The sequence below is a fragment of the Callospermophilus lateralis genome, chromosome 3 (genome assembly GCF_048772815.1).
Source record: "Callospermophilus lateralis isolate mCalLat2 chromosome 3, mCalLat2.hap1, whole genome shotgun sequence".
In the NCBI taxonomy this organism is placed as follows: domain Eukaryota; kingdom Metazoa; phylum Chordata; class Mammalia; order Rodentia; family Sciuridae; genus Callospermophilus; species Callospermophilus lateralis.
The window spans coordinates 70,789,440-70,815,354 of NC_135307.1; the positions used below are offsets into that span (position 1 = coordinate 70,789,440).

Sequence of the window (25,915 nt, forward strand, 5' to 3'; positions counted from 1 at the left end):
TGCCACTTTGCTGAATTCATTTATTAGCTCTAGCAGTGTCTTTGTAGACCCTTTTGGGTCTGCTAGGTATAGAATCATGTCAACTGCAAATAGTGATAATTTAAGTTCTTCTTTTCCTATTTTTATGCCTTTAATTTCTTTTGTCTGTATAATTGCTCTGGCCAGTGTTTCGAGAACTAAATTGAATAGAAGTGGTAAGAGAGGGCATCCCTGTCTTGTTCCAGTTTTTAGAGGGAATGCCTTCAGTTTTTCTCCATTCAGGATGATGCTAGCCTGAGGCTTAGCATATATAGCTTTTACAATGTTGAGGTAAGTTCCTGTTATCCCTTGTTTTTCTAGTGTTTTGAACATAAAGGGATGCTGTACTTTGTCGAATGCTTTTTCTGCATCTATCGAGATGATCATGTGTTTCTTATCTTTAAGTCTATTGATGTGGGGAATAACATTTATTGATTTCCGTATTTTGAACCATCCTTGCATCCCAGGGATGAATCCTACTTGATCATGGTGCATATTTTTTTTGATATGCTTTTGTATTCAACTCGCCAGGATTTTATTGAGGATTTTTGCATTGAGGGAAACCCTGATTTTCTAGTCCAGTGCTTCCATTGAGCTGTCCAGGGTTCTGACCTATACACAAAATGGTACTTTTCCTCTCCTTGGTCTTGATGCTGGTTCTAAATACTTGGGTTTGGGATCACTGATCTCGACTGTGTTTTTAGTTTACCTTTAGTTTTGTTGAGCCAGGCTCCTGTTGATGGTGTTCTATGCACAAAGTGAAAAATTAATTTTACTGTTTTCAAGACTTTTAAATTGAGGATCATGAAACGTAGATGACTTAAGTCTTAATTAAAGTCTAAGATGACTTAGGCTTTAGTAACAGCTGCATTAGGCATGTGACTTAGGAGAAGTCTCTGAAGTTTTTAGAAAGTTGATTTTCTCATCATACCTGAACAATAAAATGTTAAAAATATTTGCAACATAAATGACAAGAATACAATATGAAGAGCACTTAAAAATGCATGAGAGAAAAATAAACCTTGTTGAAAAAGTAAAATAAGAAAGAAAAACTACACACAATGTATACAAATAAACTCAAAATAAATGAATAAATAAAAAACTAAATGTAAGACCATAAGCTATAAAACTCTTAGAAGAAAACACAAGTGTAAATCCTTGTGACCTGGGATTAGGTAATGCTTGGTTAGATAAAACTCCAAATCTACAAACAGCAAAAGTGAAAATATATACGCCGATTTAATAATAAATTCAACACATGGTGTTAAAAACACCATCGAGAAAGTAAAAAGACCATCCACAGAACAGGAAAAAAAATTGCAAATCATATGTCTGATAAGGAATTTGTATTCAAAATGTATAAACACTCTTATATTTCAGTAATAAAAATGAGTATTTATCCAAAGAAAATATGCAAAAGGACAATAAGCACATAGGAAGATGCTCAATATCATGAATTGTCAGGGAAATGAAAATCAAAACCACAATATATTTCACACCCATTAAGATGGTTATAATTTTTAAAAGCCAGATAATTAATGTGTTGGTTAGGGTATGGAGAAATTGAAATCCTCATACACTACCAGTGGGATTTCTTTTTTGAAATTTTCATGATATTAGATTCAATGATGAAAGCTATGAGAACAGTCTCCTGAAAGTGTTTTTTTTTTCCTTAGAAAAAAGAAAGGACAATCAAATCCTCCTTGAAATAACCTCAGATGCTGTGCCAGTCAAGCCTCTTTGCAGAAGGGGACAGCCCATCAGTCTATTGAGTCACTCTCTGGGGCAGCAGGAGTGTAGTCCAGATTGTCCTCACTATCCTTCAGCTTCAAATCATCCCTTTTGTGAAACAAAGTGTCATCTACCTCCCCATTGTTTCCAGCATCCTCCAAGAACTGGATATCAGATGTGTTGACATTATAATGTATCAAGTAGCTGTTTCCCACTAAATTTATTTTTTCCCTGTTTGTTCTTCTTTCTTCCATTGCTTTTTAATTTTCAAGAGTTCTGCCTCAGACTTGTTCTTCCAACTTAAGAAACTTTCCGCTGTAGCAGGAGAGTTGTGAAACAATTGCTTTTCAGCTTCTTTTCATTCTATTCTTTTTAATCTAATCTATTATTCCATTTAGTTTTTCTTGCACAGCTCTCACTAAAGATTATTACCATACCAAGATTCTCTTCAACTATAATCTTACTAATTTTAAAATGTCTTAGACTACATTGTCTTCTAGATTTTCCCAGGAGAATATTTCACAAGAGGGAGACTCATCTGGTTATTTTTCATACATTGTCTTCTAGATTTTCCCAGGAGAATATTTCACAAGAGGGAGACTCATCTGGTTATTTTTCATTGTATAAAAACTTAAGAGTAGTCTGAACAATTGGATTATTTTCTCCAGCCTCATATGTCATTGATGGTGAGGTTAGGTGGATTATGGGATAATACTTAGCAGGACCTTGTCAAGTGAAGTTTGACTGAGGGGGAATGTGGTATAAGGGGAATAACTTTATATTTTGGAAGAATATTTGTTAAGAGACTGAATTAATGTGCAATCAAGCTATGAAAGTTCTGGAGTAGATGGACTCCAAAAAGCTCATTCGTGCTGTTCCTCACCATAATCTGTCTCACTGCTACTGACGGACTGCTCAGATATCCAGGCAGCTTTCAGCCTACACTGCACCAGTTGCTAGACCAGTGGGGGAAATTTCTAGCACTGAGATTTATAAATGGTGCAGTTGATTTAGCAAACAACCCTCAAGTGATTAAGTATGGAGTCTACCATATGATTCAGCAATTATTTTGAGATGTTGGGGTCAGTCCCAGGGCATTACTTATGGCATTACCTATGCTAGGCAAGCACTCTACCACTGAGCTACAGCTCAGCCCTGATCCTTGTTTCATAATCAAAAGAAATCAAAACATGGTGACAAAAAGTGTATATAAACATTCTTAGTAGCACTATTTGTAATAACCAACAAGTGGAAATAACCTAAATACCCATCAGCTAATGAATGGATGACCAAAGTGAAGTATATCCACACAATGGAGTATTACTCATTAATAAAAAGGATTGGGATATAATACGCACTACAAAGATGAGCCTTGAAAATGTGGTAAGTGAAAGAACTTAGTCACAAAAGGCCACGTGTTGTATGAGTCCATTTACATGAAATGCTCAGAATAAGCAATTTCATGGAGATAAACAGTAGATTAGTGATTGTCTTAGCACTGGACTTGGGGTTGGGGATGGGATGAGTAATGACTGCTAATGGGTATGGAGTTTCTTTCTGGAGTGATGAAATGTTACAAATTGTTTTTGGTGATGGTTGCACAACTGTGAATATACTAAGAGCCATTGAATTCTACATTGTATAGAGAGTTAAATCTCAATAAAATTGTTATTAAAAAGGATAAAAATCACCAAGAAGTTCCTAAAAAACTCTTAATTCATTAATCACCAAATAAATAAAAAGCCAGGTGCTTTCATGCCTGTAATCTCAGTGACTTATGAGTCTGAGGCAGGAGGATCTCAAGTTCAAGGCCAGTCTCAGAAATTTAGCAAGGCCCTAAGCAACTTAATGAGAAAAAAAAAAAAAAAAAAAAAAAAAAAAAACAGGAGGGGATGTAGCTCCATGGTAAAACACTCCTGGGTTCAATCCCCAGTACCTAAATAAATAAATACACAAATAAAATAAATTGAAATTACTATGAGGTAACACCTCTTACCAAATTGTGAATTAAAAGTTGTGTGTGTGTGTGGGTGTGTGTGTGTTTTTATGTATGTATGTATGTATGTATGTGTGTATGAAATGTGATCTGTATGGGGATATATTTTAAAATTGCAAAGAACTATTCAAAGGCAATTTACAATTTAGCTCTCTTGTGTATATTCTGATTACTACTCAAGCTCAGAATACCTTTAAAATGTTTATATTGTGTCCAAAACATGGGTATTTTCAAGTCGCAGATCTCTCACTTGATATTTTTGCCCAAAGAAATAAAAACTCCTTGCAGTTTTATTCAAATGTACAAATTAAGTAAAGAAAAAAGTTAGATTCAAAAAATGTGATAAACTTTCCTATTCCCACACCTATGGGAGAACAATAGAAGCAACTCTGTTTTGTCCCTTCGGTTGGTAGATTAAGTAACAGCAACCACTCTAATTTATGAAGGAGCCTAGTGTGTTCCCAAAGTGCTGTGTGGCATTTTTGAGTGCAGCAGTGGTCTCCTAGAGAAACCATTGCTGTCCTGGGCACCATCCTGTAGCCTCTACATATTAAGTTCACTTTAAATATTCTTTCACTGCAGCAGAAAATGGAGGACTCTTTTCCCTATCAAATTCAAGAGTTTTGCACATTGTAGAAAAGTGAAAACCATGTTTCAACATGATATAGGTGTGACATAGACAAATAAAACCTCCAAACACCACTGTCCACAAGGATTTTGGAGGAATTTGAGGCACCAGAATTGGGTCTCATCTTGAAATACTCAGTCAGGTCAATGAGAGTGTTCCTACCATTACATTCTCTTCTAAAAAGGTTTAGGGTCTTGGCTAATAAGTGCTGATAAGTTAGGAATATGACACATTGGGCAAATATGTGGTATGCATGACCAGGCCTCTTCACTTACCTGAAAGATGCTATTGTTTGTCCTTCAAGACACTCTTTCCTATGGAATCTGAATATGGCCACGACATATTCTCAATACAACCCACCAAGCAGCCATTACTTATCAATGAGACTTATTTGCCATTTCTGAAATAGACTATTTTAAGTTAAAGTGTGTGTGTGTGTGTGTGTGTGTGTGTGTTTCACCCAAATCCATTTTTTGGGGGGCATACTGGCACTTGAAATCAGGGTACTCCACCACTGAGCCACCCCCAACCCTATTTTGTGTTTTATTTAGAGACAGGGTTTCACTGAGTTGCTTAGTGCCATGCTTTTGCTGAGGCTGGCTTTGAACTCGTGATCCTCCTTCCTCAGCTTCCCAAGCCACTGAGATTATAGGCATAGTTCCAAAGAATCTTCGAAATCCATTTATGTTTATACAAAGCATACCTTTAAGAATTCAGAAAATATTCTAATTATATATATATATAATTATATATTCTAATTATATATATATAATTAGAGATACTATATATATCATCATCATCATGATTTACAATAATAACTGGACATTCCTCATCTAGTTTGTTTTAAATACCTAAAGCAGTTACCATCTTTAGTCTGTACAAATATAAATGCATGACAGAGCTTTAGCATTGTAAGTCATTTCCTGGAAATAATTTGTATATTCTATTATATTAATAATATATGTTGGCCATTTAATGTTCCCCAAACCCTATGCAGAGGTACTATTAAAATTTCCAGTGTTGTTGAACATCAGGACACGTGCCTGTAACCTTAGCTACTTAGGAGACTGAGGCAGGAGAATTGCAAGTTCAAGACCAGCCTGGGCAACCTGGCAAGACCTTATGTGAAAATAAAATATTAAAAGGGCTGGGATATAGGTCAGTGGTAGAACATCCCTGGGTTCAATACTCAGTGCCCTCCTTCAAAAAAATCCAGGTTAGGGCTGGGGTTGTAGCTCATTGGCAGAGCGCCTGCCTCACACGTGTGAGGCACTGGGTTTGAGTCTCAGCACCACATAAAAAGAAAAAAAAAACTAAAGATGTTATGTCTACCGAAAACAAACAAAAAATAAATAAATAATTCTCTCTCTCTAAAAAAATAAATAAAAATAAAAAGATATTGTGTCCAACTACAACTAAAAAAATATTTTAAAAAATCCAGGTTATAGTTGAGGAACTTGAGATGCAGCGATATTAAATAAATTTAATATTGAATTATTTAGAAAGAATTTTGGCTTGGTTAAAATTTGTTACTTGTGGCACTTTTCCTGCACTTTTCCTGCATGCTTCCACACCCCTTTCCCCACAATACAAGGTTTGGTCAAAGTTAAGAAGCTAGTACTAAATAAGTGTTCCTCATTAGATTCCTTCTTTTGACATGATGGGGAAAAAATGCTGAAGACAAAACCCTGTTCTTTGGTCTCAACTCCTCTTGCTAAGAATTCTTTAAAAGTGCCAACCTTATTTTCTTTGTCTCACAAGCATATTAGAGCAATACATAATTGAGAGCAACTATATAAACCCTGGAACTCCATCACCAACTCTGTGCTATGTCCTTAACTCTTCAATGTTGTCAAATTTTGTCAGTTTAGAGGGGTGCAAATGTAAAATAATACTAATAAAATTGATCACTTCAAATCATAGCAAAAACCTGAAACTTTCTTTACTGAACAGATAACTTGTATACATCCAAAGGTGGAACTTAATAAGAAAAGATAGTTGTGAAAATTGATCATACTGAAACACTGTGAACATTTTTTCTTCTTCCTCCTCCTCCTCCTCCCACTCCCCCACCCCTCCCCTCTTCTTCCTCCTCCTTTTCTGTGGTAGGGATCAAACCCAGGGATTCATAATATGCTAAGCAAGGGCTATACCACTGAGCCATACCTCTAGCCCACCATAACTCTTTTCAGCAGAGCAAAATAGAATAATTTATCAAAATGCAATTATCAGTTTCCTCTGATAAATTAAATATACTAACTGGTAAATTCTTCCACATGTACTCAAATTAGAGTATTGATCAGTATCTCATGAAATATAGAAAATAATTAGAGTTATATCCACAAAGTCCATATGCTTTCAATCTTAAGGGAACTAAGAGGCTTGCAAAAGTATTCCAGTTTTTAATGATAACTTCCCTAGTGCTTCTTAGAGAAACAAAATAATATACTCCATATTATTCTGTATATGACTCCCTCACCATAACAATTCTTAAATATTCAGCACCCACTAATAACCACTTGATATTATATTAGAGTTTTCTGTATTCTTATCAACATGATGTTAATAATGAAACTGTGAGAAATTTCCATTTGGTTTTTCTGATGCTTTAAGGCATTCTAAACAATAGATTTGAAGAAATCTCACAAGTGTTCCCTGATTACATAACTGAATTAAGCTTCATGGAAAGATAGCAGTGGAATAAGCTTTTCATTTAGACGATTTCTTAAGTAGTACTCATGTGCTGCTGGTTCTGTAAAAAAGGTGGGTATGGGTGGTTCAGCATATTAGGAGGCACATGAACAATTTCTTATTGTTTTCTTATAGAAAGATTTCAAGAAATATGATGATTCATGGTAAACAAGAATTTTATTGTTGGAGGGGATACTTTTTATAGTTTTATGGAGGTAAAATAGAAATGAAATAAATTGCATATATTTACAGTGACAATTTGGTAAGTTTTGACATTTGTATATACCCTTGAAGCTGCCATCACAAAGAAAATAATGAACATATTCTTAGTAGGAGGTACTTTTTGAATATACCAATAATGTAAAATTTGGTGACCATTAAATCCCCACAGGCATTTGGCATTAGGAGGCCATATTTATCATGCATTTAGTAAATACTTTTTCTCTAATTTATTATTTTCTTTTGAATAGTAGTATCATAGTAAAACAAAAGATTAGTCTGAATCTGGGATTTTTAGTTTTAGTATATTTGAAGAGCACCTGAATGGTATTCAAGTCAGCCTTTAAATCTACAAATAGGCAAACATGAAATCATCAAGATGTATGTAGTGGCTCAGAGTTCCACAAAGCCTTCTAGGATGCTGTACCACCCATACCCACCTTTTCTACAGAACCAGCAGCACATGAGTCTAATCCTCTACCTTGTGTGGGACTTAGCGACCTTAGTTTTTTTTTTTTTTTTTTTTTTTTATCACATCGTTTTATAAAACAATTTAGGCACCAATTAAAGAAAAAATGAAAGAAGCAGCAGCAAGCTTCTTGGAATGTCCAACTTCTCACATAAAATTACTATACAGACAGCTTGCAATTTGTAAGGCTTTTTGACCGACTGTTTCTGAAAGGAGATAAAGCTGTTTTTGTCCTGCCTATTGATACCATATTTTGCCCTCAGGGCTGGTGGTGATGAGATCTGGAAAGCTGGTTTATTTTTTAAGTTTCTCCTATAGCTCATTCCAATATTCCTGTACTCTGCAATTTTCCAGCCCGGTTCGGGAAACAGTTTAAAGCTGCAAGATTGAACCTCAGGCTTGCAGGTTCTCTTGTCACCATTTGCCACCAATATCCACCTCCACCACCTTCTTGCTCAGACCTATGTCCCCATTCACAACGGATACTGGTCACCCTCAGAACTGTGGCCCTGAAGTCTCCAGTTTCCCTTCGTTGCCTTAGGTCCCAGAACGTCAGTGGGAGCTTAACTTCTTGAGTTGGGAGGGCAGCTTGCCTAATCGGTCAGTGGCAGCTGGGGGCTGTTTCTACCTGCTGATCCTCCCTTTGTATTCCTCCCCGGATGAAGGGGAGATTCAAGTGGATTTGGCACATCCTTTAATCAGGGCCTGCCATTAGCAGGCCGGGGCTGACGTGCTCTGAAGCTGGCCATTTTCACCTGCGTAATAGCAGGCTTGGGAGTAGCAGAGCAGCAGCAGCAGCAGCAGCATCAGTGACTGGAGTAGGGGAGGAGCGCAGGCAGCGGCCCCGGCGGGGCCTGGAGGAAGAGGAGGGGGGAGGAGGAGGAGCTGAAGCGCGAAGAGCAGCAGGCAGCGCCTGGGCCCGAGTTGCAGCAGCGGCGGCGGCGGCGGCGGCGGCGCGGAGACTCCGCAGCCTCCCGGAGCCCAGAGTCCCGGCGGGGATAGCAGCGAGGAGCGATCGCCCGCCCAGCTACCACACCTCGGCCCCGCCAAGCCGCCGTCGCCACGCGGGGGGACCGCCAACCATGGCCGCGCCGCCGGATCCGCAAGACGAGCTGCTGCCTCTGGCCAGCCCCGGGTCCCAGTGGTTCGGGGACCGGGGGGAGGGGGAGAATGAAACAGTGACGCCGAAAGGGGCCAGGCCGGCGCCGCAGACCGAGGAGCCCGGCCGGGGGTTGGGCTCCGGGACCGAGGGAGCTGCGCCGCGGGAACTGGGCTCCGGCCCCGCCCGGCCGCCGCCCGTTGCCATGGAAACTGCATCCACAGGTAAGGCGGGAGGGCGCCGCTACCCCGCAAATGGCGTCAGGTACCCCGGTCCCAGTCGGTTCCCTTCTTAACAGCTCTCCTCTGCACCTTCCTGGCGCTCTCCGCCTTTAGCACCCATCCCAGCCCCGTTTCGCTAAGGGCGGCTGCAAATGTGAATGGACTGGTTAAAACCAGCAATTTTAATTTTTTTCCAAAGGCTCAGAGAAAGAACGGATGCTACGGATCCCTTTATTTCATTATCTTTATTTCGGTTTAAAACGTTGTCCTCACTGGCAAACTGCAGCATCCTGACTTGCTGGTGCGTCCCGGGACAAGTTTCTCCCTCTTGTCAGGGGCTCAGGGCTGTAGGGCCGTTTTGACAGGTCGTGGTGGTTTTCTGGGGCGTGTTTGTGCGCACTGTGCGCGCGGGCCACAGGAGATGCTGACAACAAAGCAGCGAGCTCACCCGCTGCCCCAGGACGCGCGGCTCGGTGCAGGGCAGCTTTTGTGGCTTTAACTCTCCCCTACCCTTCTCTCCAGAAGTCGCCACACCCGGCTCCTCCCAGTCCTCCCGCCCACACTCCCCTCCCCCATTCCACCTGCCCCCTCCACACCCTCCCCCCCACCACTCGCGCGCAGAAAACAAATCAGAAGGAGTGTTTACCTCATTCTGGAGGAACAGCATTGTAAGTGGGTTGGAAGTTGTGTCTGCCCTTACTCAGAACCTAGGTGCTCTAATGTCCCCATCTTGCAGGGAGCATTGAAACTTGGAAGCCCGAAATGCAGCGGGCCTGGCTGTGAGTTGGAGGGTTTGGATGGGGGTGAGTGGACCAGCGACAATTTACCAGCAGTCTGAATCTGCTCCAGCATTTGAAAATTGCCCCGGATTCCACCTCCCTTGGCCTGACTTCCTCCTCGCAACCCAAGCAGACCCGTGTCTGTCAGGACCCCAGGGCTTTGGTGAATTCTAGTCAAAAGAGGCAAGAGGCGCGCACTACATGAGCCTGGGCTGCCGGCCTGGTTAGCGCTGTTTCCAGTGAGAGAAGTAGGGGGTGTTATGTTGTTCTGTTCTCGGAGAAAGCTTTGCTATGGTGGAGTGGGAGTTGTGTAGTTTTGGCAATGTAGCTCTAGAAGGCCTGGAGTGGTGGGTGCTCCCGAAGGAGGAGAAAGGGGGCGGGACTGGCGTGTGTGCTCTTGGCAACTGTTTTTGGGAAACCCCCTTCTTAAACCACTCGCTCTCAAGGGTTATATGAAGTGCCTTAGGTTGTCTTAACTCTGCTCTAGTATAAAAGATCTGAGCTGGGGAAAGGAGGTTTGGAGAGTGGGTTTAATAAAATTTGCCAATGTTCTCAGCAGAAAAGAAAAAGTGGGGACCGTATATTAGCAAAAGGAGGAGGAGGAGGAGTGAAAAGTAAAAAGGAAAAGGAAAAGACTCAAATGCTGAAAATCCCTAACCAGACTCTCTTCAATTGCTATTGAAATGAAGAGAAAGTAAAACTTCTTAAGGAAGATGGCAAATGATAATAGACAAAGGAAGGCAGTTTTTGTCATTACTTTTCTTTGCTGAGGGCAGCTTAGAGTTCAGAACCTTTATCCACTGCAAGATAAATTATTTCTTTATCAACATTGCTTGCCTCCCAGGAGCAAGGTTAGGTCACTGAAGGTAAGGAAGCTAAGTGTCTCCTGTTTAGTAACATACTATTCACTAAAATGTGTTATTACATAGAAAATGCTTAGTATATTATAAGTGCAACAAATGAACTAATAATATCAAATATGATTCTAAGTTTGGGTGGAGAAGGAGAATGAAGCATATATATGTATATATATATATTTGCCTATTTATATAGAAATGTTTTAGTTTATTATTGTTGTTTGAAGAAATTTCTAATATAGTGGCTCATTGGTCAATGTTTTATATCATATATTTCCTATAAAGTAGACTGGATAGCCTTCTATAAGAGAACTGAATGCTAGAAATAATAGCCACATAAATAACCACATCTTGAAAAATCCAAACAAGATCTAGGCCAGCTTCTGTGTCTGTTACTTTGACAGTTCTGTTGATATAAGCAAAGTCAGAAGATGAATCATCAACTGTATCAGAGATAAAATCCAAAAGTAGCCTATTATGCACACTAATTTACTTTGCATTTTAAAAACTTATTTTTGGCTTATAAGCATAAATTATTTTACTCACTGTGCTGGAGGCTGGGAAGTCTAAGATCAAGGTGCCAACAGATTCAACATTTGGCTCATAAAAAGTTATCTTTTAGCTTTATGCTCACATGGCCATAGCTGCTTTATTATTATTTTTAAGAATGGTGCCTTTTGGGATCCTGAGTTAAACTAAGAGTAACTTAGATTTTTGAGTGTAATATACTGTAAACATATTTTTGTTTCTTTTTTCAGATGGAATATTAAAATGTAAGATAGAATATTGGTGTTTGAAATTTTTTTCTGAAAAACACCACCAGTCTTGCCGCCCGGACAGAAAGTCTGCTATTTATTTTTATACATTGATGTTAGTTAAAGTTTACAAAGAAGTATTACCCCAAACATTTCTCAGTAATACCCTGAAATGTGTGTGTGTGTGTGTGTGTGTGTGTGTGTATTTGAACATCATTAAAGCTACATTATAAAACCCAGTCAGTACTGTGTTTTCAGGTATTCTCATCAATTCTGTCCCTTTGTGCCATGGAAATTTTCTCAATAAAAAGTGACACTGTCTTCTTAAGTTACACTTTGTTATGTATGAAGTTGATAGTGAACTTGTGAAATGATGTCTATAGTCAAGGGAATATTTAATATACCATGTGTAGGCTACAACATGTTCAACTTGTTAATCACAAAACACTGCCATCATCTAATAATTCTCCAAAAGACATTAAAAACCACTGTTTTGTTTTCTCATAAAGTTATTTTATTCCTGGAAACTGTTCAAAAGGAGCATACAATAATAAAAAGGATAGAAGAATGGCTCTTTGTTTAAAGAAAGAATTTAAAATAGAACATTTGAACAAAATGAAAATGGTAAGAAGTTAACTCATTGCCTGCTTTGGAAATTAGCTAGTTGATTGCTTCATGCATGGCTGCTTCATGCATGGAAGGCAAAATAAAGAACAGGATGGTGAATGGTCAGGAAAAATTAGTCTAATGTAGTTTGCTCCAGTAATATTGGCTATGGATAATCTGACTTAAATATCTAGATAATTGCAAAACAAATTTGCATCACTTCAACCTCAGAGTTTGTAAATTTGTAATTTTCAAATGCTAAATGTGATGTGCTGTTAGAAAAGCTGTTCTTAGTCTATCATTCTTTCAATAGCATTGAGAATGTTTTATGTATCCCCAGTTTAATATAATAAATCTATAGAACTATGATGCATTACTGATCATCATCTTCATTTGGAGACTGAATTGACTGTCTTTTTTTTTTTTTGGATGTGTTTGATAGATGTATAAAAATTTTTATTTGGAATCTTTTCCAGTATAATTCCCTTTAGAAGGTGTAAATTCCAATCTTTGTTTTCTATTATCTTGAAATGGGAAGAAACACTATACTTTTCTTTGGCAATTTATTAAAGAATATAAGATAAAAAAGCTTGAAAACCTAATGTAATGTATTTAACTGGACATAGTCTCTGTATACAATCAGTAACATTTCTGGCAATAAATATAGTACATTCCCCTTAATATAGGGAATTCAAGTTAGGTTAAACTAAAAGTTAGAAACACTATATATCTTAAAAATATATTGAAAAATAGATCTTATCAAGGTTTTCAGCATAATTTTCTTTTCATGAACAAATAATTCCAGGAATCCACCCCGATCATTGCTCCTCAGATACACTGAAGGCTTTCCCTGCCCCCATCTCCTTTCTAGGCTGTCCATCAACTTCTAATTTGGAGAGATTTTTGGCAGAGTTGTTGATTATCTTGCCCATTATACTGTCTATCCTGGGTAGCATGGATTACAGAGAGTTTTTGTTATCTGTAAAGTGAGAAACCATTGCAGTTCAATTCAACTTAGTAAACATTTATTGAATGCCTCCTTTGTAAAAGGATCTTTGCTAAATATAGGTTACAGATTCCTAGAACATGTGTACCTTTCTATTTCACATTAGTGTATAGTTTAGTCATTTCTTTTATGTCATTTTTCAGCTTCCTCATTCCCAAGTCATTACTGAAAATTTTACTATAAGGTCATTATATTATAAAACCCCAAGAGCAGAAGAGCATGAGTTAGTTTTCTGAGGTGAAACAGGATAACTAAACATGAACATTGCTTGCTCAGACTGAACTGTGGAAAATAAAACTATTTCTCTTTCCTTTCCTCTATCATCTCTCTCATTCTGTTTCATTAGAGAATATTATTCCAAGATCTTTGCCTTTATTAGTGTTGCTATAATTTTGCAATTTAAAATTATGTCAATAGTAACTAAGGGTACTTTGTAAAAGGTACTGGGAAACATGGAGGGCAATGAAAGAAAAGATATAGTTCAAGAGATTAATGTATCTATTTTTTTTCTTTTTTGTGGTGCTGGGGATTGAACCCAGGGCCTTGTGCATGTGAGGCAAGCACTCTACCAACTGAACTATGTCCTCAGCCCTAAGAGATTAATGTATCTACATACAAATGTTCTCTACTAAAGCCAACATAAAGGACATGGCCAAAAAAATAAAAGATAACCAGTTTTTAAGGGCAAAGAGAAGAGAAAGACATATAGGAGAAGCCACTGCCCTTGGAAGATACGGCAGTATCTTGTAGATCATGTAGGATCATGTCGGAGAAAAGAGAGGGAAGAACATCTTAATTAATGTTGCACCTATACAATTTAAAATGGGCAGTGACTTCAAAGCTATAAGCTAAAACATATAGAAGGAGAGACTGGGAGCCCAGAAGTAACTGAAGATAAAATTCTGTATTTCTTCTGTGATGAGATGCATTTGCTTGGGAGCTTTAAAGTCAGGTTGAGAATCTTTGTAGAAAAAGACTGATGCCAGAAAAGTTAAAATGGGTAAATGTTTTTTAAAAAGATGGAAATGGGTTCCTTAAACTTTATAAGTCAATGTTGTTGATGTTGATTTCTGGTAGAATCTAAGAATGCCTTGTTATGCCAAATATTTGTAAATCCTTAGAAGTAAAGGAATATGTCAATCACTAGAAATTCCCATTGATTAACTAAAAAATAATGCCAAACAGAATTTTCCTTTTTTTTCATATTCTGAGTCATTTGAATTACACAAGATGTAGAAAATCATGCTATTTAATTTTGTAAATAGCACAAAGTTTCAAAATATGCTACAGAATAACATTGCTGTAAGAAAGAAATCTTGATTTTAGTGCTTACTCAGAAGCAGCAAGATAAACTCTTTTTCTTAAACTCATTTAACCCTAATTAAAAAAATCCTTTTCAGGGTAGGAAATACATGCTTATGGTATTAAAATTTAAAAGGTACAGAAGGGTATACAGAGAAAAGAAAATATTGCTCATACCTTATCTTCTAGCTGACCATTGCTCTCTCCAAAGGTAACAACCATTTTTATCAATTTTAGCAAGATAGCATGATTTAATTAATTTGTGATTACAATGTTACTTATTGAGCCCTTATTATATGCCAGGCATTGTTCTAAACACTGAGGATATAGTAGAGAGAGAGAAAAAAAGGAACAGATAAAATCTGTCTCCCATAAAGTATATGTTTACTGGTGTGGGGGAAGCGGGAGAGGAGGTGGGGATAGAGGACAGAAAATATTTGTCAAGGATTGATAAGTACTATGGAGAAAGTTAAAACAGAGTAATAGAAATGAGGGGGATAGTCAAAGATGGACTCTTTGTTAAGGTAACATTGAAACAGAGACTTAAAGAAAGTGACAAGTATGCAGGTACCTGGGATCAGCATGTACTTGGCAACACCTCTGGGGTCAGTGTGCCTGGCACATTTAGGAAGCAGCAGGAAGAAGAGTGAAGTGGAGCTAGCAAGGGAAGAGTGGTAGGAGTGAGTGCAGGGTGAAGGTTAGTAGGCAGATTAGGTTCTGTAGATCCTTGTAAACAGCTTTGGCTATTACTCTGAATGCAATGGAGACCACTGGAAAGTTTTTAGTAGAAAGGGAATATATTTAGAATTAATTTTAATGTTAAATGTAATGGATCTTTGGTCGTTGTGTTGAGAATCTAATGTGAGGATGATGGTGGTAGGTGTGGAACAAGAATGGTCAATTAGTAGGCCATTGCTATAGTCTGAGCAAGAGATCATGGAGTCTTGTACCAGAGTGATAAGCATTGGAGGAGGTAAAAAGTGGTCGGATTCTAGACATATTCTGTTTATAAATTCTGAAGTTAACAGTATATCCTAATCGATTGTGAATTGGATATGACAGAAAGGACTAAAGGATCATGCCATGATTTTTGACCTGAGCAAAAACAAGAATGGACTTGCTATTATTAGTTGGGATTGGAAAGGTTTTAGGAAGAGTAGGTTTTAAGGGAAAACCAGAAGTTTGGTTTTGAGAATGTTAGTTTTGAAATGCTCATGAGATAGATATTCAGGTGGAAAGGTCAAATGGCAGCCTAGGAATGGGGCTAGAACATGGTCTTGTCTAAGAATATACATTTGGCACTTGTTTATATAGAGATGGGATCACAAAGACAGTCAGTATTGACAGTGAAGGGATTACTGTGTGTATATACGTGACTGCATGACCAATATGATTCTGCAACCTGTACACTCAGAAAAAATGAGAAATTATACCCCATCAGATTCAAATGTATGATATGTCAAGGTCATTGTACTGTCATGTGTAACTAATTAAAACAAATAAAAGAAATCCTGCAACCCTCAAATATTCAGAGGTCTGGCAAAGAAATCCAATTAAAAGTGGCTAACAAAGTAGAACTAAGAATGAGACCCCAAAGGGCAAGAGAACTGTACATCAAGAGGAGCAGAATGATCCATTCCCTCAAGTGCTGATTGTAGGTTAGTAAGATGAGGACTGTGATTGGATTTTACAGTGAGAAAGTCATGAATTTGATGAAACTAGTTTTTTAAGTGTTGGGGGGGGGGGAATGTGGTTTGTTTTGCATTGTTTGGCATTACAGAGACTGGGACAGAAGGAAATAAGAGATGCATCCATAGACATGATTCTTTTGAAAATTTTGCTATAAAGAAATAAAGGCAAGAAAAATGGGAGGAAGAGAAGGAAAGTTTTTGTTTCACTTTTTTTTTTAACTATGGAGGATATTAAGGCCTATCTGTATTCTTACAAATCTTACATTTGACTGCTATAGATTTTATGTGCAAGGTTCCCTGAAGGCCCATGCATTAAATGTTTAGTTCCCAGCCTGGTGCCATGGGCAAATGACAGACGCCTTAAGAGATGGGGCCTACTGAGAGGTCTTCTTTCTGATCATCGAGAGGGATGCTCTTGATAGTGAGACCTAAGTCCCTTCCTCTTCCTCTCTTTTGTGTCCTGACATGAGGTGAATAGTTTTGCTCTGTCACTTGCTCCCATGTGCTGCCCCAAACCCAAGCAACAGGGCCAACTGATCAAGGACTGCAATGTCCAAAACAATGAGCCCAAATAAACCTTTTCTTTTTATGTTGGTTGTCTCATATATTGTCATGGCAGTAGAAAGCTGTCTAACACAAGTGATTCAATAGGCGGGGAAAGACTAATGGTGCAGGAGAGAGAAGGGACATTACCTACAAATATGCCCCTGAGTAGATGAGAGGAAATAGATTTAGGGTGCAGTGGAAGGTGGATTTTAGACACGGACAATTCATGGATATGACTGGACATGTGGTGTAAGTTCTCTTCTGACTGCTTCTCTTTTATGAATGAAATAAGAAGCTAGGTCAACATCAGAGTGAATGCTGGACACTTGAGTCAAAGGAGGAAGGTATAACATTATCCTCTAGAAGAATGGAAGGATGAAAGGACTAAGAAGATTACAGAAATTCTGTTCAGCCCTTGGGGCTCAGTTGGTGGCCATGAGCTTAAAGTGAGACAAGTTACTACATATGTTATCTTTTTTTCCCCCAGTCACATTCAGCCCAAGTGTTGGTTTGGAGTCGGTGGATGGTTGGTTTGGTTTTGGTTTCCCTGAGAGCATGGCAGGAAGGGAAAGGCATTGGATTTGAGGTTGTATGCAAGGGAGTGCATACATGATGGGTCATGGAAACTGGGGAGGAAGGGAAAAAAGCACAGAGAAAAGGGGTATGAGCAGTGGATTTTATATGCTGTCAGGATTGCTGGAATAAGGGTATTAGAGTAAGGAACTGAGGTGGTGATTTTAGAGTTAAGGTGTTTCAGATAGAGATTAGAAGGGAAGTGGGAGACTGAGACAGAGAGGACAAGGTCATTGGAGGAGTAGAGTCCAGAAGAATGATGAGGGCAGGAGTGAAATGATCATCTATGTGATTACTGACACCACAAAAAACCATAACAGATATAGGAGAGTGATGGTGAACCAGGCACCAACTGATATCTTTAAGAAATAGCTTTGGCAACAACTCTAGAGGTTTCTAAGGAGAGAGAAGAACAGTGGCTTATAAAATTAAAAATGTAAAATCCTTACTGTCGGATCTGAAAACTTGTATAGAATATAGGAGATGCTACTTGAAATAGTTCATGGTGGGGGTTGGGAACATCAAGGGTGATAATCAACTAAATATGAGCTAGTAGTATGGTGAAATTGCTAAAAACCTTCTGTAATCCCAGGTAGTATTAATAGAACATCTCAGGTGCCCACTGTAGGGTAATAGAGGCTTCTATCTAGGCGGGCCAAATTGGAATCTTGTATCAGAGTATAGATGCCATGCTTTGAGAGACATTGATGAGTTATAATGTGTGAGACAAGGAAAACTAGAGCAGTGAGGCTTTTGGAAAACAAGTTATTTGAGAAATGGCTGAAAGAAACTAAGAATTTTTAGCAAGAAGAAAAGAATTAAAGATCTGGTACTTCAAAAAAATGGTGCAGGAGAGAGAGGGGACATTACCTGCAAATATGCCAGAAAAACTACAGAAAAACTTTCAGGAAGCAGAAGAAGACAACTTGACCCAGGTGACTTTAAAAGATTAAATTGGGACTAATGATTTGGAAGAGCAGATTTCTGCTTAATGAAAGAGAATGTTCTTGTAATTAGAACCAGAAAAGAGTCAGATTGTCTCCCAGGTACTGATGTCCAAGCAAAAGTGAGGACATCACTTTTGATGGGAAAAATTTGGGACGGAAGGTATGTCAAGATCTTTATACCTTCCTCAAAGAGAATGGTCCCACTAACTTTCCATTGTTGTTATTACATGACATGGTGTCTATTATGTCATTACATATTTCTCAGGAGTGAAAAGCACATTAATGAAATGAGTATCTATCGTAGGAACCATAGTTAACTTCAAAATGATGACTTAAAATGTGTTCTTCTTAAAATTGTAAACTTTATTTAAAGTTTTTCTCTAATCTCCACTGAAGAAAACTCCATAATGTAATACTTCTCTCTCACACTCACTAGAGAGAGAGGGGGAGTGAGGGAGAGAGAGAATTTTTAAATATTTATTGTTTAGTTTTCGGGGGACACAACATCTTTATTTTATTTTTATGTGGTGCTGAGGATCAAACCCAGTGCCCTGCACATGCCAGGCAAGCGTGCTACCGCTTGAGCTACATCCCCAACCCAATATTCATTTCTTAAGAGTGTTGCAATTTTACCTAATGTGGGGTTATTAACCTAAATATGAAGCATGTTATCTAAAAGTTTCTCTTTTCTTTATTCTTTCTCTGGACTTCTTCCTTTTTTAACTACTGGATCTAGCTCCATAAATACTTAACATTAAATAAGTAAGTAAAGAAAATGTTTTGGAAATTCCTTAAACAGTTTTGCAATGCTAAAAGTACCCAGTGATTTTTCCCTTGCTCCTCTGCCTCCCTATTTATATATTTATGGAGGATTATTCACTGTAAGACCATGCTTACTGGTTGTCTTATGAATTACAGTTCGTGTCCAATCCCCAAATTGAATTTCCTAATTTATATACTGCATGAAATTATTATAAAACCAGTTATAGATCAAACTCTTGCTTCCTGGATGTGGAGAATTTGTTGAACATCTCATGTATTTTCTGATGCCTAGAACTTTGTTTTATGTGTTCCTTTAAATAAACAATTCTTGGTCAACAGAAAATTGTGTGAATTTGAGTTATTATTGATCTAGTTGACAGGCATAAGGAAAAAAAACCCAGTGTTGTATCTACCTTTGGCATGAATTTTTTAATTCTGAAAAATCGGGGCTTCTTAAAATGTGGTCTGCAAACTGCCTGCTTTAGGGTCATATGGGGTCATCCATGGTCCTCTGCCAAGGGAAGCAAATCTACCAAATGCAGGTTAAAACTTTAGGACACATTGATTTATTGAGCTGCCTCTTATGCTTGGAATTCTGCTAGAAGCCATGGGGAACAAAGGAACATGAGTGATGTCCTCTACCCTACTTCCTCCTGAGCTGGTTGGGAGGTGTGGTTGACTCACATAAACAGAGGTAAACAACTCAGGTCATTGTAGCCAAGTGCTTAGATGGATGACACAAGCTCTGTGTGCAGCAGGAGTTTTTAAGGAATCCAAAACTACCTGGTCTCTTGAAAGAAACAGGGTGCAACTGACATCTACATGACAAAATAGGAACAGGCAAAAGTGAGCAAGTAGGCAGATAGAGAGAATGAAAGAGGCATGATGGGATGTGGGGATGAGCAGTGACAGGCATTTCACCTGCCTAGTCAGCCGGGGAAAAGAAAGATTCAGGAGGGTTTGAAAGCTGTTCACAAGACCCTAGACTCTTTTATGATGGGTTCTGGGATCTTTGCAGATTTATATACAGAGGAAGCAAAGTTATAGAGCTGTGTTAAGGAAGAATGGTCTGACAGTGACATAGAAGATGAATACAGGGATGAACTTGAAACTTGAAAGTTTTGCTGAAAGAAGGCTGACACAGAAGCATCAATTAAAGGGACTTGAATAAGTAACCATGGAATAAAGAGGAAGGTACATGGGAGGAAAGATGAGTGGCTTCACAGGAACATTCAATAGGGCTTTGGGACTGACATGATATGGGGAATGAGGAGAGAAATGAATAAAAAACATTTTATGCCCTGTGGATGGGGGAATGTTGGTGCTATGGAGACAGGGTGGGAGCAGAAACTGGTTAGGGTTTGAGGATCATGAATTCACTTTCAGTCCTGTGGGGCTTGAAATGATGACAAGTCATTTGAGTGGAAATCTCTACTTGGCAACTGCAGATAAAGAAATAGATTTTGGAGATGAAAACAGGATTTTGTTGATATAGATAGAAAGTTAGAAGAAAGGCCATATAATGAATTAGTTTTTTGAAAGAGAGTTTATGTAGAATGAGAAAAACAGAGGGCTACAGACATAGAAAGAACTCTTTTCCTGTTTTTAGAGAGTTGCTTCAGGATTAGTTTCTGTGATCCCAGATTCTTTATATACTTATATGGTATTAGGTATTATAGAGTGCCTTGCAATCAAATGGTAACTACTCTCATTATTATAATTTTATAGAAGTCAAGATGTTATGGTACAGAATGAGCCCTGAGAAATCAGATTTATCTAGTTTCAGCTTTGGCACTTAATATCATGTCAATGTGGGCAGATGCTATGACTGCTTTAGGTTTCAGTTTCTAAATATATAACATGGGCACAATACTGGCTATCTTATCGAGCTGCTGTAGAGATAATAGGAGATAACATAGGGAGGGACATGCAAATGACAAGTAACTACATATGTGAAAGTGCTATTAATGTCAGATGCAGAAGAAATTTACAACAAAGATGGAGAAAAGTCATGCTACCTCAGCCCTAGGTGTTTTAATAATAATAATAATAATAATAATAATAATAATAATAATAATAATAAAATGCTTGTTGGGCTTAGCTGGACCTCAGCCAAATAATCATGGGGAATGGCAGGAGAGCAAAGACAAATGTGAAGAGGGAAAAGCTGGTTCTGGCAATCCATATTGGAAGATTTTGGGGAGGAGGAGTGCAGTAGAAGTGGGAACCCACTACATTTGCCACATCCTAATGAGTGATCTGTTACTGGATTAAGACTGAGGTGTGCCCGTGGGGCCAGCTGGAGTGAGGGAGGATGGCAGATGGGATCTATTCTGATTCTCCTGCTCAGTGGAAGGGCAATCCGTGTAGGAAGCTGTCCCAGGTATGCATGGGAGCTGGTCTGGAAGAGGCTGCCTCTCTTAGCAGAGAGAGTATACAGTGAAGGACCATACCTGCTATCCCCACAGCAGGGTCAAATCAACTGGCCCTGTGGGCTTTGGGGAATCTGTGTCCTACTCTCACAGTTCAGTAGGTTAGTCTTCCATAAATACATTAATGCTCTGGGAAGATGAAGCAGATATACTATTCCCATCCCTCCTGCTATAAACAGTAAAAAACCCTGAATGTTAAATATAAAATAAATATAAAAAGACTACAATGTGAAGGGAAGGCAGACTTCCTGAGGAACTCAGTGCCTGAGGAAGGACACAGCAGTGAATTCTGAGCTTTTATTCTTCATCTATCTCAGACTGGATACTGGAGAAGGCATCAACCAGAAAAATGCAGATGAGCACAGGCAAAATTACCCACAAACAAAACAGAACCAAAGAAAAACTCGTCCTCTCTAGAAGAGGGACCAGGAAAGGGGCAACCTACCAAGAAAGAGAGCTTCTAGGAGAATAATTGCTCTATCCAGCGAAACACCACAAAATAAATAGGACCCATTCCCACTGCAAAGCTGAGACTTCCGCCCTTCTGAGGCGATAAGAGGCCCTCAGGAGCAGAAAGGCTCGCTTGTCTGCCAGCCAGTGTGGAGTCAGAGGCAGTTAGTACAGGCTCAGGAGATTCACTGCTGCTGGATGGTAACCAAGGCTGAGTGGAAAACCTGATTTCCATCTTCACCTGCCAGAAGCAAGACACCACCCTTCTTCACTAGCTAATGTGACATTTAGATAGGATTCTCCATTTCATAATGCCCAAATATCCAGGTTTTAATTGAAAATCAATTGTTAGGCTAAGAAATAGTCAGTGTCAAAAATAAGAAACATTAGAATTATCTGACAAACATTTTAAAGAAGCTATCACAAAAATGCTATAACGAGCAATTAAAGTATGCTTGAAATAAATAATAAAATATAGAAAGTCCAAGCAAAGAAACAAAAAGTCCCATCAAAGAGATAAAAGTTATAAATAATTCAAAGAAAAATTTTAGAACAAAATACAATAATAACTGGAAGAATTAAACAACAATGACTTAGTGAATGGGCTGAACAATAGAATGGCGAGGATAAAAGATAGTATCTCTCAACTTGAAGATAAATAATAGAAATGATCAATGTGAACGAGAGAGAAAAATCAGGCTGAAAATAAAAGCAAATAAATTATAAAATTCTTTCACTCTACAGCACAAGAATGTTTATAGGACTTGTTCTGTTTCTCAAATGTTGGTCCAAATATGGGATTTGAGGGAAATAACTGAATAGTACTGCTTTATGTCTTTGAGATATTTTCCACATTTACAAAACTCTGGTTTCTAACCCTGTATTTATTTATTTTATATTTTTAATATTTATTTTTTATTGTAGTTGGACACAATATCTTTATTTATTTTTATATGGTGCTGAGGATCAAACCCAGGGACTCACACATGCTGGGCAAGTGCTCTACCTCTGAGCCACAATCCCAGCCCCTCTAACCCTGTATTTATATGTACATTAATTATGTGCACACGTGAGCTAAATTATATTAACATGTAGGTAACATTTACACAACATTTACAATGTATTCTGGACTCTTTACATTGAATCTTTACTATCGCACAATGCAGAAAATGTGGTTTTTTACCCATTTTACTAATGAGGAAACAAATTATGTGATATGTCTAAGGTTTAGCTAGTAAGTGGCAGCATTAGGATTTGAACCTCAGTATTCTGGATTTAGAGTCTGTCCCCTTAATAGCCTCATTCTTACTATTTTAGACTTTTTCTTGTGCATTGTCTATTTTATAATCTGGACAGTGAATTTTGCATATTAAGGCTTTAATCTTCATGAAATCTATTTGAACTAGAATTGGTATGAAACTGGGCAGGGGTAGGGAATGGTGGCTAAAACTTGAGTTGGTAGAATCTGGGAATTCTTAAGAATCTCAGCTAACAGCAATGATTAACTATATTTAAAAAGTAGGAAAATTTGGCAAAATCCTGCAGTAGAATCTCTACACTTACTGCTTGGATAGAATACAAGGGCCATGGATGGTAGAACTTCAGCACAAATAAAGAAAAATAAATGAATAAAATAGAGACTTTAGTTAACTGTAAGTTAACACCAACACAGTGGAGCTATCCCTGAGAGGGTGAACTGTTAGTCTCATTAACTCAGAATGCCCAGAATAAGCTTATACTGTGCTCAGCTCTGGTAGCTTTGGATCATGTGCAAAATCCTGGGTACAGTGAATGTCAGGGTAGAAATGGGAGTAGAACTTGATTCTGGTAGGAGGAGCTGAGGATTCATAGCCTGCATAAGATAGGATAGGTTATGGCAGTTGTCTAAAAATACACAGTGCTGTGAAATACGGTGACTCGGCAGGACATGTCTGTGTGACTCTAGAGGATGGCGCTGCGGCCAATCAGAAGTGGCAGGGAAAGGATTATGGTACAGTATCATTAGAATTGTAAAATATGAAAATAAACTAGTCTGTTCCATCTGGTAGTGGGATTCTTGTCATTGGCGGTATACACTCAGAATTGGATGAGTCACTTCCATGACAAAAGGGTCATAATACAGAAGATACTTTTCAGGATTGTAGACCCCCACTGGGGAATGTGACATAAACTTTGGAATCTCTGCCTCGGAAGATACACTTAAACTTATCATTTTGCACACAGATGCTAGGGTTTTTTTCAGAAGCCTTTCGTCGAAAGAGGAATGAAAAAACTTTTCACTCTTACAACTAATAATTCTAGATACTTTCATGGCAGTAGTTTCATGGTTCATAAAATCTCACTGATCATCTATTTATTTGTTCAACAAATATTTGTTAAGCATTTATATACACAAGATATGAAGTGGAGTAGATGATACTTAAGCACATAATAAAAATATTGAAATAAATGCAGTAAAATAGAAATATAAGTTAGACTATGAGGGAGGACAGTCTAAATTAGGGGAAAGATCTGCATTTCATAAATTTTTAAATTAATTTTTAAAAATATACTTTAATTGTAAATATAGGATGCTTCCTATGCACACACAGCTTCTAAGCATGTTAACTCTTCCTCCAACCAGAATGTGGCCCCGGCTATCATTACTTATATGAATTTTAGAGTTGCCACTTCTTATCACACTATTGGTTTGTTTCACAAGCTTTTATTACAGGTAACACGAAAGCATATTGCAATCGAGTTTTTTGAATGACCAAATCTGAACTCATGTGAACTTTTAAAAATTAAGTTCATAGAATTAGAGAAGCATTTCTATTTTACATTTTCAGAAGTATGAGAAAGAAAAAAATACTTAAATTGTACTGCGGTTTGGATGTGGTTTGTCCCCCAAGGGGTCCATGTGCTGGAAGGTTGGTTATGTGGAGGTGATAGAACTTTTAAGATGTGGAGCTTAGCAGAAGCCAATTAGGTCATGGGGGGCTCGATCCTCATGAATAGATTAGTGTTGTCTTGGGGCAGCAGACCAGGTCTTCTATGAGTGGATTCATTCCCAAAAGAACAGGTTGTCACAAAGTTGGCCCTTTCTGCACATGACAAGTTCCCTTTCTGCTTCTGTGTCATGTTGTGATGTAGGGGATTCTTACTGGAGGAGCTCCATGCTGTTTGGACTTTCCAGCCACCAGAAGTATGAGCTAAATAAAACTTTTTTGTTTATATTTTACTCAGCCTCAGAGATTTTGTTACAGAAATGCAAAATAAATGAAGTTATATTATTTCCATGAAATTGTACAATCTTTTAAAGCCAAACATTTCTCATTGATAATTTAAATTGTTTGTGTTTAAGGAGTCTAACAAAATAAGTGTTGATTTATTGCTATACATAATGTGAAGGAACTAAAAATATGTTTTGAAGAAGAGAGGCAAAAATATTTTCTTCTGGAGAAATAAGCCCTAGAAATACTATCTTAAAAGTAGGGTCTTTGGAGTAGGGAATAAATGGGGTGGTCTATCGAGGTTATTTGTGTTCTTTATTTATTTTTCAAATGTAGCACTGTTTGGGACCCAGTTTTTATTTAACTTCAATAATAAGTCCCAGGAACATTAATTCCTAAAAGAAATACTTTGCTAAAAACAAAAAGCTCTACCATTCTTGCCAGACAGGGAGCATCAAGGTCAACCTTTAATTGCATCTCTTAATACATAATGATTAGAAAGAATTTCCTAACAGTGATGATTATGTTTCCACTATGATCATTTGTGTGAAAACATCTTTTGGATAGTGAATGATAACCTCCATTATATAATCACATTTTTATGAGTCTTGTAAAGACTTAGCATTGTTTTCTGTTCATAAAAGGGAAAGTTGGTATACAGGTTGATCACAAGAGCCTGGAATGTTTGTTTGTTTGATTTTTCCCAATAAGGGGTTCTGTACTGCAAGGAAAAAGAATGTCAGTGGAAAATTGGACAAGTAAAACAGGACTTCATTTTTGTTCACATAGTGAAATAGAATTGTTCAACCCCCAGTCTTGTATAAAATTGTAAATAGAATAATAAAAGAAATGTTCACAAGGGAGGAAAAAACCTTACAATCCCACCCTCTCATTCTCTTTGCAAACTCTTAGTGCCAACCTCATA

The 25,915-nt window shown here is 37.9% G+C and overlaps 1 protein-coding gene and 1 pseudogene across 2 annotated transcripts in view; one reads left to right on the plus strand and one right to left on the minus strand.

Annotated features, from left to right (window-relative positions):
* Positions 1-1,778: 1,778 nt before the first annotated feature.
* LOC143394655 (RWD domain-containing protein 1-like) lies at positions 1,779-8,836 on the minus strand (annotated as a pseudogene).
* Positions 8,835-25,915, plus strand: part of Rtn1 (reticulon 1) — a 217,996-nt gene continuing 200,915 nt past the window's right edge. For both annotated transcript variants that reach the window (XM_076848347.2, XM_076848348.2), the window contains exon 1: positions 8,835-9,075. In XM_076848347.2, coding sequence (XP_076704462.2) covers positions 8,835-9,075 — 241 coding nt within the window. The remainder of the gene's footprint in view (positions 9,076-25,915) is intronic.